A 13,739-nucleotide genomic window follows, 5' to 3' on the forward strand; every position below is an offset into this window, starting at 1 on the left:
GAAGAATTATCTCACTGTATGTGGCTGCTGGTTTTTCATGTATATCAGAGATACGCCATGTGCTGTTCTTGTGACAACTGCAGCAAAGCAGCAGTTAAATTTCCATGGGTTTCATCCCTCTCAGACTTTTTCCATCCTAAATGGGAGCAGGATTTCCTGCTGTTATGTTTGTGAGCTGCTGTGTGTATGCAGCTATGCAGAGAGGAGTTTGTTAGGTTTATTTTCCTAAATGGGGAGAAGGAAACCCCTTGATTTGAAAGCAGAAAGGATGGAAACTGCACCGTACGGGAGTCAAAGCTCAAATGGCAGACAGGGTAGGCAGAAACTGTGATTAAATCCTGAGTAAATGTGTGAGGGTGTCACTGGGAAGTGGAGGGAGCTGAGGTCTGAAATAGGGAGAGTGTCTCGGGTGGGCAGAGAGACAGGGTGGCAGCTGGGGCAGGAAGGTGACAGATTGGGTGTCTGCACAGAAATGGTGTGGCTGGATGAAAGGAAACTGGGACAAGAAATGAAGCAGAATGAGGAAGAGCATGGGCAGAGAGGAGCTCTCCACTATGTCTGACCTGGAAGGTGAAACGATTTTGGTGAGATACTGGGAATGTGAGATTTTAACTGGCAATATATGCAGCTGGTGGAGCAAAGAAACAGGACAAGGATGCTCCTATGAGACTCTATGTAATCTTTCTGTGAGTACAGGAAGCTCTTGATTAAATGCCACCTTTCTTTCCATAAAGAGTATGAATGCAAAGGTCTAGGAACTTTCTTCAGTATTAAGTCACATGTCTGTTTATTTTTCTGAATAGCAGCATTGACTGCTTCGTTTCCTCTTCAAATGAATGCACAAATAGTTGGTGTGGGCAATTCTTTCCAACTGGGAACTCTGCTGAGTTGCATTTCAATTTGTTGTCTACTGATAGAGATATCAATCGATAGTTCCCTGCTGTCAACTAGAGATCCCCAGACTATGGTTTGAGAAACAAGACTGATGGAAGAACCATTTGAAATGGTACTTGTAGGCCAGAAGGCAAACAATGTAAATTATGAGAATTATAAGTGAGAATACCGCAAATGAGGGAAGTGCAAAGAGTAATCACGGGATGGAGATAAAATAGCAGCTCTGCCCAACGTGCTTGCTGCATGTTAAACTGTGCACCCCACAGTAGCTTGAAAATCATTGCTGAAATCACAGGAAATGTTGGTTCAGAATGAGGAAGAGCTGTGTCTTCTGATAAACCCTACTCCTCAGGAGCTGCACAGCCGAAGTCCTTCAGCCTACTGAATCTCTGCGCTTACTTCTCAGATTTGATGAGAATCCAGTCTGAAAAGGGGAATTTGTTTAATAACATGAGCACATATTTTACTGGCTTTAACAATGTCAGGCTCTCATTTGAAAAATAACTGAACAATGCTGACCAGAGAGAAGATGTCTGTATAGTGCTCAGGAGGTAAGTAGAGCTGGGACATGGCATGATGTAAACGGTATGGAATAACGGTGAATACAGTCCTGCTTTTAGCTGGGACAGTTAATTCCTGCTAGCTTATGCAGTGGTGTGTTTTGGCTTTAGTCTGAGAACAACGCTGATAACAAACCAATGTTTCAGTTGTAGCTCAGTAGCGCTTACCCTTATCAAGGAATTTTCAGTCTCTCATGCTCTGCCATTGAGGAGCGGCTCAAGAAGCCAGGACGGTGCAGAGACAGGAACCTGACCCAAACTAGCCAGAGGGGTATTCCATACCACAGAACATCATGCTCAATATAGGAACTGAGTTTGCCAGGAGCCACCAGTTTGGGATCAGGCTGAGCATCAGTCAGTGAATGGTGAGACATTATATTATGCAACTCTTGTCCTTCTTGGGGTTTATTCCTCTGTCTCTAAATATTATGAGAATTACAAATTTTATAATAACATTAATCATAATAATGTTACTTTATTTCAATTATTAAACTGTTCTTATCTCAACCCATGCTTTACCTTTTTCTAATTCCCTTTCTATCCCACCAGAGCATCTATGTGGTCCCTAGTTGCCAACTGTGTTGCCAACCACAACAGTATGACTCAGCAGTTTAAGGTCCCAGTTGCCCAAATGCAACAAGAAATTGCCCCATCTGAACACCAAATACAAACTTTGCATTGCACAGAGGAGGGATGAAAGACAGAAGTAAGCTTTGTGGTCTGATGAAAAGAAACCCAGGTTCCTCTCTCCCCGAGAGCTGCACACGCCAGCCCTACCGAAGCTGCGGTATCTCAAGTGAAGCAGCTTTTCCTGCGTACATTTGCATACTAGATCTTTGCTCTTTAGAACTAGCGCTATAATTAAAACAGAGCTGAGAGCTCATAAAGCTGTAGGTTTTGAACAGTATCTCATTTTTACACCTGAAAATATAGAAGCAAAGTTATTACAAAGAGATGAGTCCTGCCGCTTACTTCCTCGCATCAAATCACACGGCATTTGTTCACTCATGGAAAACAGTTCACCAGAAACACCCCCTAACCCACAGAGGTTCAGGCTGTAAATGCAGCTTAGATGAGGTTTTTTTTCTAAGTTGTTTTTAATTGTTTGTTTATTGGTTGCTTTTTTTTTCTCCCCAAAGCAAGGACTGTTAGCAAGCCTACTCCTCTGTCGAGCTACCCCAGCCATCTGCCAATGTGGGCTCAAAAGAACATTCTTCAGGGCCTTATCCAATTTGTTGTATCTGATTCATTAAAGTAATTACTCTTGCTATTAAATCATTGCTTGGAGTTTGGCAGCTGCAGGATAATCTGGGACCTAAATTTATAAACCAAGCTAAAATTCTTGGTTTTCACAGAATCGTGGAATGTTTTGGGTTGGAAGGGACCTTAAAGCTCATCCAGTTCCAACCCCTTGACATGGGCAGGGACACCTTCCACTAGAGCAGGTTGCTCCAAGCCCCTGTGTCCAACCTGGCCTTGAACACTGACAGGGATGGGGCAGCCACAGCTTCTCCGGGCACCCTGTGCCAGTGCCTCAGCACCCTCACAGGGAAGAGCTTCTGCCTTAGGTCTAATCTAAATTTACCCTCTTCCAGGCACAGGATGTGTCTGGTCCCAACACCACCCAAATCCCCCTGTGCCTCCTGCTTTAGGTTTCCCCAGGACCTGGCATCTGCTGCAGGGATGATGGAGTGTGGCAGAGCTCTTCCTAACACTGTGTTCAAAGATTATCTGCTCTTGTATGTCCTAATCCTGCCAGGAGCCAATCTGGAGCATGAGGCAGCATTAAACAATTTCTGCTGCAAGTCATTGAAACCCAGCTGGCTCTCCAGTGTTTCATTGCACCTTTCTTTGCAATGTTTATGAGCTTTTGCCTATTTATAAAGGCCCATAAAGTCTTGAAGGAAGCTTCTTGGAGCTATAAATTCTCATGCTGAGAAGTGCAAGCAGTCCTGGGGTGCTAAAGCCTATCAAAATAAATTGCCTTAAATGTCCCTCTCTGCATGGACTGTGGATCCTCCTTTGCTTGATGTGAGCTCCCAACAAGGGCAGCTGTTAGCGAGTGCTGCTGTGCAGAACACTGCCGGACACCCACTGAGGGGCCCCTTTGACAGACCGCTCCGATGGGGTGATGAAAACCCCTTTGTGGTTCCATCTCCCCTCGCTGGATGAAGACACCCCAACCCCGGTGCAGCCGCGGAAGGGGGGCGTGACGTCGGGCGTGACGTCAGAGCCGCGTGACGTCACCGCTCCTGTGGCTGAGGGAAGGGTGGGGGCGCAGGTGGCGGCTGGGCCGGGTGCTCCCGGCTGACAGCGCCGGGCCCTGCCCTCTCCTCACCGGCCTTCCCCTCCCCTCCCCTCCCCTGCCTTGCCCTGCCCGGCGTGGCCCGGCGGGAGTTGTAGTACGCAGCGGGCGGAGGCAGCCGGGCCGGCCCCGGGGCGGACTACAAGTCCCAGGCGGGGCGGGCGGCGGCGCTGTGTGTGTGTGTGTGCGCGGGAGCGGGCGGCTCGGCTGGGCTCGGCGCGGCAGTCACCTCCCGTCTCTCCCTCTCGCAGCGGCGGCGACGACGACGATGCAGGCGGAGTCGGGGATCGTGCCGGACTTCGAGGTGGGCGAGGAGTTCCACGAGGAGCCCAAGACCTACTACGAGCTCAAGAGCCAGCCCCTCAAGAGCAGGTGGGACGGGCGGAGGACGCCGTGCCCCTGAGCCGCGGCGGGCCGTCGGTGAACGCCGAGATCCCCCCCCTCTCCGCCCCGGCGCTGAGGGGCGGCCATTTAGTGCTTCCTGCCATAATAGCGGCGTTGTCGGGCGGGAGGCGGGCCGGGCCGGCGTTATGTAAAGGGCATTGTTGGCCGTGCGGGGCCTCGCCGTCGCGCCGGGGCAGCCCCAGCCGCCCGGGGGTCCGGGCGGGGCGGGTGGGGGGAACAAGGCGCCGGCGGCACCTGTCCCCGGTGAGCGGCTTCCCCTCCACCCCCGGCAGGTGCGGCGGCGCCCGGGTGGGGTCAGCGCGGCGCTGCAAAGTTGTTACAAGGTCTTACGGCGTGTTAGGTGGTTTGGGGAGGTTTGTTCTGACTTTGAGAGCGGGGTTGGTGCGCGCAGGCGTTTGGGGGCTGGAAACTTTTGCCTAGGTACATCTGTTTCTTGCTGAAGTGTTGTTTTTTTGCTGTGGGAAAACCCCTTTATTCTTATCTAGAGCGGCTGCGTCGCGTAGATATGGTCTGTAAAGCGAAGGGAGGCAGTGAGTGTTTCTGTCCCTTTCGGGGTGCGAGGTACTTCCTTTCCGTCCTGGTTCTGGAAGAAGAAAGCAAAGGCTCTCCGGCACCTTGAGTACCGGCCTTGTCAGCAGTGGCGCGCTTCTCCCTCCTCTGTTTTTTCATTCAAAGTGCTCAGGCAGAAACAAGCCCTCCATTTCATCACAACGCTCCCCTCGGCGGTACCCACCTGCGTGTAAGGTCATTGCTGCAGGTGTAGCGTGTTTGTAATTGAGTCTGCTGTCAGCCTGCCTTTATGTTCATGGTTTTTAGTTTTAAACAATGTTGTTTGTGCGTCTGTACATGTAGTCAAAAAATGAATGGAAAGGTAAATACTTAAAAACATTTGTGCTGGAATGAGCTTAGACTGTACCATGCACTGGTCAGACACACTTCAAAGTAAATGAATGAATTTTTGCTCGTGTTCCAAATGTTTCAGAAACATTCAAAGTCTTTGACTACCAGATGTTAAAAATTCTGTCACTGTTACAGCTGGGGCCACCTCCTGTGGCCTCTCTTCACAGCACCCTACTTCCCGCTGAACCTTTGGTAATGCTGAAAAATGGTGCACATAGTGATGGTGATATGCAGCCTTTCACAGCCTGACAGGCCAGCCAGCCGAACCAGTGTTGCCAGAACTCCTCTGCCCTCCAAGGTTGTGCAGGGAAGTTGCCATTATCCAGACGGATAATGCTTCAAGCTGGGAGCCATGCTAATATGCGGAGAGGGGGCAGCATGGAGAAGATCCGTTCATCAGCAGTGGTGGGTTCCAGCTGCGGTGGAGGCAGCTGGGAGACCCATGAGGCTTTGGGTTCAGTGCCTGTATTGCCAGTGGAGTACAGCAGTCGTGGAGTAGATCATGACAAGTGCACTGTTATCAGGCAGCTACATCAGCTACAGGTTCTAACTAGTGTGCAGGAGTTGTCCCTTTATGGTTGTCTAGTCTGTAGTTTGTCGATGCCTTCAGCTGGTGTGGGTATGGAGCGTAGATAGCCTGTCTGCATTTGACCTTGCACAGGTGTTCCAACTGCTTTTAATTCCTGTGACTTGATGCTTTGGGACCCAAATGTATCCCTGTGTTGTTCACTTCTTTTGGGAGGAAAGTGAATAAAGATAGTCTGTAATGAAGTGCTGGAGTATTTATCTTTTAAGTGTTGTCACTTCAAACATTCTGGGACTGAATTGGTACAGTATGGTCTTACGCGGTACTTACACAGATCCAGCACTGCCTGCTGTTTGGGTTTAAAGGGACCCCCGTGTCAGTCATCCTGGCTTTCTAGTGTTCCTCAGGCCAATATCTGCTCTGATATTTCCAGGAGGGCTTGTTTCTTAGAAGTGACAAGTTGCCCCAGTCTGTCTTGAGTCCCTCCATGCATATCCATGCATACAAGAAGAAGGAGCCCTGAGGGTGGAATAACAGCCCATGGTTTTTCTGGCAGGTAGCAGAATGACATGTTAACCTCGACGTGAAGCCTGTCCAGCTCACATACAACTTTTACCCTGAGGTAGAGTCCCAGTTGTCTTCCTGATCTTGTGGGAGAAGAAGAAGCAAAGGAGCCAGGGGCCCCTGCCAGGTCCCTATAAACCTGTCCTTGGAGCCAGGCCGATAAAGCTTGATGATAACAGGAGGTAAAAGTTGCTCACAAACCTGTTTGCTTCATGATGTGCAGATTGTGATCTTAAAAGGGCTTCTGTAGTCCTTCAGCTTTGCTGAGGCCTGAAACCAGTCTGACTGATGATTATCAACAGTATTCAGCATCACCCTGCTGCTTTCTCCTGTGGATGTAAATTGGGAGTAATTGCACAGCAGTCAGTGGAATAACACCGGGTCAGCATGGTGTAGAGATGGGACTGTGGCCATGGGAATTGCTTTCTTACTGTCTGCTCTGCAGCCTTGCTCTGGAAAGGTGCCTGGGGAGCAAGCAAAACGGAGGCAATACCTGTGGTAAGAGACAAGTCTAAGTAGCAATCTTGCTTTTTCCCCTGGTGAGAACTGCTGATTTCCTAGCAATGTTCAGGACTGTCTCTGTTCTTTTTTAACCATGAGAGGTGAGAAGCATCCTTGGCTTACTCACAGAAGCTGAAATTGTGAATACCTGGAAAAAGCCACCTAGCTCAGAAATACAGAAGAATGGCAGTGCTCTGAACCAAGAATAAACTTTTTGTTGCCTGGTTTTGCTAAGCCCTCTTGCTAGTGCTGTCCTTCACTCAGTAAAACACTGTTTACTTCTTTCCAGGTTGCTGGTTTTCCAATGTGTTACATTCTGTTAAAGATTTCTGCTCTCCAGTGTGCCCTCACAGTTACTCCATCCATATTTCATAATTCAAGTCTGCAATCGAAAGCCACAAGAGGTACAGTAATAAAGGCTTTTTTGCAGTAAATATTATACTAACTTAGGCCAAGCCACAATTGAGTGCTAGAGGCCAGGGAAAAATGTAAGCCCAGCAAAAAACTTTAATCACAAGGGATGGAGAGAGTACATGGGGCTGCGATGCATCAGTTCCAACTACAGTTTCTGAACCCTTCAGCCTCATGAGAAGTTAGCTTCTTGTGCTAAGCCCTAGCTACATTTAAGGGTTCTCTGGGATCTGCTGTGGTTGAGTGTCTTTGAAAACTGAGAAGATGTTTTGGTTGCTTTGGTTTCTCCGGAATCACTTTTCACTGTGGGAGGAAACTGGACTTTATGACTAGCCAGGAAGACAATGAGATTTATTTTTTTTTTTTCCCCACATTCATGCTTCATTCCTCTCCTGCTGTATTCCTGAAGGATAATAGTCTTAATTTATAAGTACATACACTTAAGTATTGTGTGTGTTTGTGCAATGAACAAGTAAATAAGGTTTCTTTCCTGGTGCAAGCAGTGCACAATGAAATTGATGGAGTTTTATTTTCAGGCAATCAGTTCAAGAAAATAATCAGTTGTTACCAAAGAAAACAAAGATCCTGACGTGTCTGCACACAGTCATCAGGGTACTGTAGGCATAAGTTACATTCATTTAATGCTCATGTAAATTCTTTACATCACTTGACTTACTAAAACAATGTTTTGGATATCAAACTGGTACCTGGAAGTAAAGGCTTTACAGTCTGCCTTCGTGCAGGGCAATCTGAACTAACCCAGGTGTGCCAAATGCAGAGAAGAAATTGTATATTCAGTGGCTTTTCTGTATTTTTTGGTTCTCTGTAATGTGTGTCCCTTTGGATGGGTGCATGACCTAGGAAGAGCCAGCAAATCATTGTCAGTTGTTGTAATTTACTGTCTTACTCTTAATAAAACCATGTACTTGCAGGTTAATTACTGGTATTTGTGCTATTTTCCATTGCCCTTTCCCAGCTTGCTTATTTTCATACTGGTTAAAAAGCACCTGAATGATGCTGTTGCTGAAGTATTTTTAGTGGAAAAAAATATTGGGAAGTGCTTTTAAGTTGCATGATAGTTGGTTTTTTGAGGAAGCTTATTCTTGCTTTATGAGCAATAGCATTGAGATGTAGAGTTTGTCATTATTAAAGCAGTGATATTTTTATAAAATTCTCATAATGCCTGGTGTCAAAATGCTTTTTCTTATATGTAAAACTTCAATATTTTACTTATATCAGCTAGTATCTCGTATCTATATAGTTAAGATCTCTGTAAAGCACTTCAGCCCCCTCCCCCCTTTTTCCCATTCTTCTGATGCTGTGCTAAACATTGAAGTCTTGATTTAGTTAAAACTTCCCTTTTAATACACAGTGTTTGAGGAAATATGAATTTCACTCGAGGCACACGTTTCTGAAACATGTACTTACTCTGGAGCCAGAGAGGACTTTTTGTAAAGTGCCTTAGTCTGCAGATGATCAGATTTAATTTTGTAAATGAACTTTGCAGCGTGATTGAATTTGAACTTGATTACATTAGGCTTAATGTTGAGTTTGTGCCGTGTTGGAGGTAGTCTTTTCGTATTCCTGCTATTTATGGATCTTATTCAAGTGTTTTATATTCTGGTTGGGTTCTGCAATGCAGTTTGTTCAAGCTACTGCTTATATCTGTTCCAGTTGTGCAAGAAGTGGAAAATATCCTTTATTTAGAACAGGTCACATGTGCTTGCATCCAGAAACCATGTCTCAGTGTGTTTAAAAAAAAAAAATATAAAAATGTGTCTTGGAGGAACAGATTTAAAAAGTTCCTGAAATATTTTTCCGTCTGTTACAGAGGAACATCACATACTTGAAACTAAAAGGTAATAATAGCAGAGTTTAAAGTGATACGTAGGCCTGCACTAACTGAAGTCAATGGTAAAAGTCTTAACCGACGTCAGTGGGAGTAGAGCTAAGCCAAAAGTATGCCTCTTTGAAATCTCTCCGGTAACATTTTTATGAGTGAGTCAATAATCCCATGTTTATTCAGCACCTCAAATTCGCCTCCCTGGGAAGGAAACCCTCACCACATCTTTTTGTACTACTTTATTTTTGAAAACAGACCGAAAAGGCAAGGCTGCAGTTGGAGTGTCTGTTGTATAAACATGTGGAGACAATAAGTGGTATTTCTTTACACTGGGAGCTAGTGCTGCTGCCTGTCTGTAGCAGAGCATTTTCCACAGTGAGAGATCTCTGTTGACCTTTTCTCTTCTGTGAGACTCTCGCTCTTGTTATTTGCAGTAGGCCTTTGCTATTTAGCAAGGAAACAGAAATAGCCCATGAAATTCAGTTCGGAATTTGCTTTGATATGAGCTATTGAATGTCACCTTTTTTGCTTCCCCAACCTGCTTTCCTCAGGAGGATTTTGTTCAGCTGCTAAGCTGGCCAGAGAGTGCACAGGTACTTTGAGGCTGAGCTGAGTGCCCTGACTGTGCACCTTTTAGCATGCACATGTATTTTCTTTTGATTTATTGGGCTGCTGACTGTTAGTTGTGTGTAAGTATATATGCACTCTGCATGAGATGAATCCATATACCTTTCTGGTGAGCAGGAAGCTCCAGTAGCTGGCTACGATCAATATACAGAATGCAGATGATAATTTGAATCAATACATTCTTCTGCCTTTGAAATCACTGGAAATGACCCAATGCAGCCCTGCTGGTTAATGGCTGGGGTACTGCTCATTTCCCTGTGTGCAGTGGAGGTAATTTCACAAGCCTCTGGACCAGAATGTTTGGGGCTGCTGTGAACCTTCCAGTTGTCATTAGCAAGTCATTGTAGAGCTTATTCTGCACTGTGTATGTTTTTATTTAGCATGTAGGGTGATGTATCAGAGGTCCTTCCCAGCACTGTGGTAGGCAACAGGACTAATTCCTGCTCTACGGTTTGGTCAGGATCTAGACGAAAACTGTGAAATTAGAACAGAAAAGACTTGCAGATGTGTTGTTTTATAAACAAATCCAGCCCCTCACCATGTTCTATGATGAAAGGTTTAATGGGAAGAAATCTGTACAGCTGCAGAAATAAGGGTACAGGAGAAGCCTGTTCTGACATTTAACTATACTGTCGTTCTATTTCTGTTTGCTTTCCAAAGCAACATGCTTCAAGACTTTCAAATGAGACAGAAGGAGTAATTTTCTGTTTAAATTTCAGCTAAATAATGAAATTGTGTGCTGGCTCTTCATTGTCTTCCGAGAATGATCTGCTGGTTTCAGTATTGGGAGCAAAATGGGAGTCCAACTTCCATTACTCTGGTCAGGCTCTTGGCCATTATTGTCTGTCTCGTTCTATTTTAGATTCGAAAAGTTTTTGAAATACATTGGTTATAACGTGTTTGGTAAAATTTACTGTCTTTTTTGCTGGAACAAAGACAACATGATTAAGCAGCATGGCATGGCAGATTGTGCTGGACGGTTAACCATTGCATTGCTATCATATCCTATTAGAACTGTGTTTATTTTATTTACTTACTTTTATTAATAATCCCAGCAGCTAAACAGTAACAGGACAGTTACTGGCTTGCATATGGTTTTATGCTTTATTTCCTAATGGGGAAAAAGCAGCACAGGAAAAGGAGTACTGTTGCATATTTATAATACAACAATGCTACTGCTTTATCGGCAACAGCTGTAAAATAGCTGATGCCTCTTTCAGTGTCAAGATTGAATATTTCAGTGTTTACTGGAACCAAAGACTGTAATATAGCCTGAGACAGGTCAGCCTGTCCTCCAGCAGGAGTTACATGCAGTTTTCAGTGTCAGATATGCTTGTTGTGGAGGGGCACTGGCAATTTTGGGGTGCCTTCTGAAAGGGCTCTGTCCCAGTGTCTTTGGGTAGCATTTCAGCATGCGACTTACATAGGCCCTAGTCACCAAAGTCTGTGGGCTTTGGCTGAGAGCGTTTCAAAGAGAACACAGGAGTGTCCAAGTGAAAGAGGATGGTGTGGGTATCACTGTGACAAGTACAAAACCTGTGAAATTTCGTAAGGAAGGCTTGCAATATAACTGCTAACTGGTACTTTAGCCACTAATAGTGCCTTTGGATTAAGCTCATTTTTTCTGGTAACATCGCTGCTGCAAGGGCTGCTGTAATGTTTGTGTTAGCAGCTTTCTGTCAAGCATGCAAGCCAGGGTCTGGTGGTTTATAGCTTTATTTCTTTCTTCAGTGGAAAAAACACTGTATAAACCTTCTGTCGCCCCCCCCCCCCCCCCGACCTGATGCTCACAGCTGCTGCGTGGACTGGACTGGCAGGTTGAAGGGCAAAAATGCGTTGCTGTGATATATAATTACTTCTTCCAGCATGAGCCAACAGAGCTGCTTGCTGTGATGATTGTTACGTATACTGCTATGTAAAACAGAATGCAAGTTTAATGTAGGGTTTGAGCTAGTATTTTAATGTTGTAATTAAAAGCCTGTAACAGTAAACAAGTTTTTTTTCAAATCAGTTCCCATGAAGATTATTCCTTTACAATGCAGGCAGGCACGCATTCGCAGGTGTAGAGTTCATGAATTCAGTGTCACTTGGAGAAATGAGCATCAAGAGCAAGCACCTCTTTTTCAGACCCTTTTACTCTAGAACCCTACAGGTATGGTGTAAGACATCTGGAGATCGATCCTGCAGTTGCTATTTCATAGGGATATTTCAGCTAAGGGAAAGTCGCATTTGAGACGATGCGGCAGTTCCTGTCTCTTGGAAGAATTGGATTCATCCTTCTTAAATGCTCTAAAAACTCCAGTGATCTTGTTTCACAGGTACGTTGCACCTCTGTTCATGCTGTTCTTTTGACGCAAAATGGGTGTAAGCCCACCCGAGGCTGGTGTGGCTGGGGGTCTGGTTTTCTTAGATTGTCTCATGAGACTGCTTGGGAAGAGACCATGGAAGTTGCAGGGAGTAGGAGGAAGGTTTGTGTCTTATCAAGCCAACAAAGGTGAGCTTTGCTTGGCTATGTGAAAGGATTATGTGCCTGGTTTGGCCTGCTGGTACACGAAAGAATTTTTGTGATGAATTCTGGGAAAAAAGGACTTTACACTGTGAAAACGGTGATCAACATCTTTCCAGGTACCCGAAACTTCCATCTTTCCATCAAAAGATGTTGAGATATTGAGGCACTCGAAGCTTGTCACATTTAGCGTGCTGAAAGCATCATGCCAATAATAGATACTATATTGCCAAAGCTTGCTTGTACCGTAGGATGCTGAGACACCATTTCTTGTCTTTGCAGTTTGTGACCACACACAAACTGCTGTATGAATGGTAGAAACCCAGTAGGGCAGGGATGTTGGGATCGGGTGCCGCAGAAAAGTAACAAGGAGAATTGGGAACAACTGAAATGCACCAGGTAAAGGATACTTCAGAGAACGGAGATAGTAATGATGATTGTTATTAATCTTCCTGCCAGCCATCCTGTTGTAACATATAAACATACAGAAAATAGGAGTTACTGTAATCTTTTTTGGAGGAGAAATAGCTAGCTAGCTAGGAAACTTGGAACAGAACTAGAACTGCTGGGAACTCTTTCAGGCTGAGAAGATGGGAGCAGGCTTTGGATGCTGTCAGATGGCAAGAGATGGGGAATATGGGCAAAGAGGGGTTGTGCTTCTTAAGCTTTAAACTGGAAGTTGGAATAGTACTGTAGAGATGGAAAAGGATCATTGAGATATGAGTGGGAAAGCCTGGCTGAGCACATTTTGTGCACATTTACTATTTCAAGATTCTTTGGGTTTTACTAAATAAAGAAGGATAGTGTGTGTGTAAAATATGACTGACTTTGGAAATGCTTTTTCTGGACGTGTCCCTGCATGGTAATATGCAGCTGTAAAGCCAAACTGGGAATACAGAGGTACAGAGCCTTTTTATAATGCTTGTGGTGTTCAGCTTGAATAAGTAAGAGTTGCACCCTGGGAGAATGAAGTTGGAATGGTAGAGGTTTGCACACATACATGAGGGAATGATCTTACAGATGAGCAAAGGGAAACAAGCTTTTATAGGCTGCTCATTGGAAGCTGGGAGGAGTTCAGGGAGGCGTGCGGCTCTTGCAGTGGGTCCCCTGGGATGCCATTAACTCCTGTTTGGGTTTCTGCTCAGTCTAGCAAGCTTTATTTTATTTGAATCAACTATTTACAATTCTACCCAAGCCCAGGCAGGCTGAAGGCACATCCCGGATGTCAAGTCTGTCTAGTGAAGACATAGGCATGTCTCAGAAGAGTTGCTGGGATCATTTATTTATTTATTGCTGTTGTAACACAAAGGTTACCATCTGATAAATAATTATTCCACCCTCGGAGGAGGCACATTGTAAATCTGTTAAGCTGCCCCTTTGTTTGTTAGGCTTGTGCATAATGAGTTTGGAATTTAAGATTAGTAGTATGCTGTGCAACTGCTCATTTCGTGACTTCATCCTCCTGCTCAGCTCGCCTGCCTGTCCACCTGTCACATCCTGTTGGGCACCTAGGGCTATATTCGTAAGGGGAACTTTGGTTTAGCATTGCATCATCTCAGTTCTATGTGTTCTGCTGCCTAGTGGAATTAAAAAACAAACCCAGCCATGAGGTAGGTGTGAAGGTTCCCTACAGAACACATGGGGGAAAGGTGGCTTCAAAGAAGGCTTGTGAAAACTGGCATGTGGAGTGAGGGATG

General features: G+C 45.2%; 1 protein-coding gene across 3 annotated transcripts in view; it reads left to right on the plus strand.

The window, feature by feature from the left end:
- The first annotated feature begins 3,774 nt into the window (after positions 1–3,774).
- The window catches only part of MITF (melanocyte inducing transcription factor), a 102,273-nt gene continuing 92,308 nt past the window's right edge, over positions 3,775–13,739 (plus strand). For 2 of the 3 annotated variants that reach the window (XM_062630309.1, XM_062630311.1), the window contains exon 1: positions 3,775–4,131. In XM_062630309.1, the coding sequence (XP_062486293.1) occupies positions 4,028–4,131 (104 nt within the window). In that variant the 5' untranslated portion in view covers positions 3,775–4,027. The remainder of the gene's footprint in view (positions 4,132–13,739) is intronic. The other variant, XM_062630313.1, reaches the window with a different exon arrangement.

Source organism: Pezoporus occidentalis, unplaced genomic scaffold, assembly GCF_034315485.1.
Source record: "Pezoporus occidentalis ecotype Australia unplaced genomic scaffold, CSIRO_AGI_Poc_V1 ctg35, whole genome shotgun sequence".
Taxonomy (NCBI): Eukaryota; Metazoa; Chordata; class Aves; order Psittaciformes; family Psittacidae; genus Pezoporus; species Pezoporus occidentalis.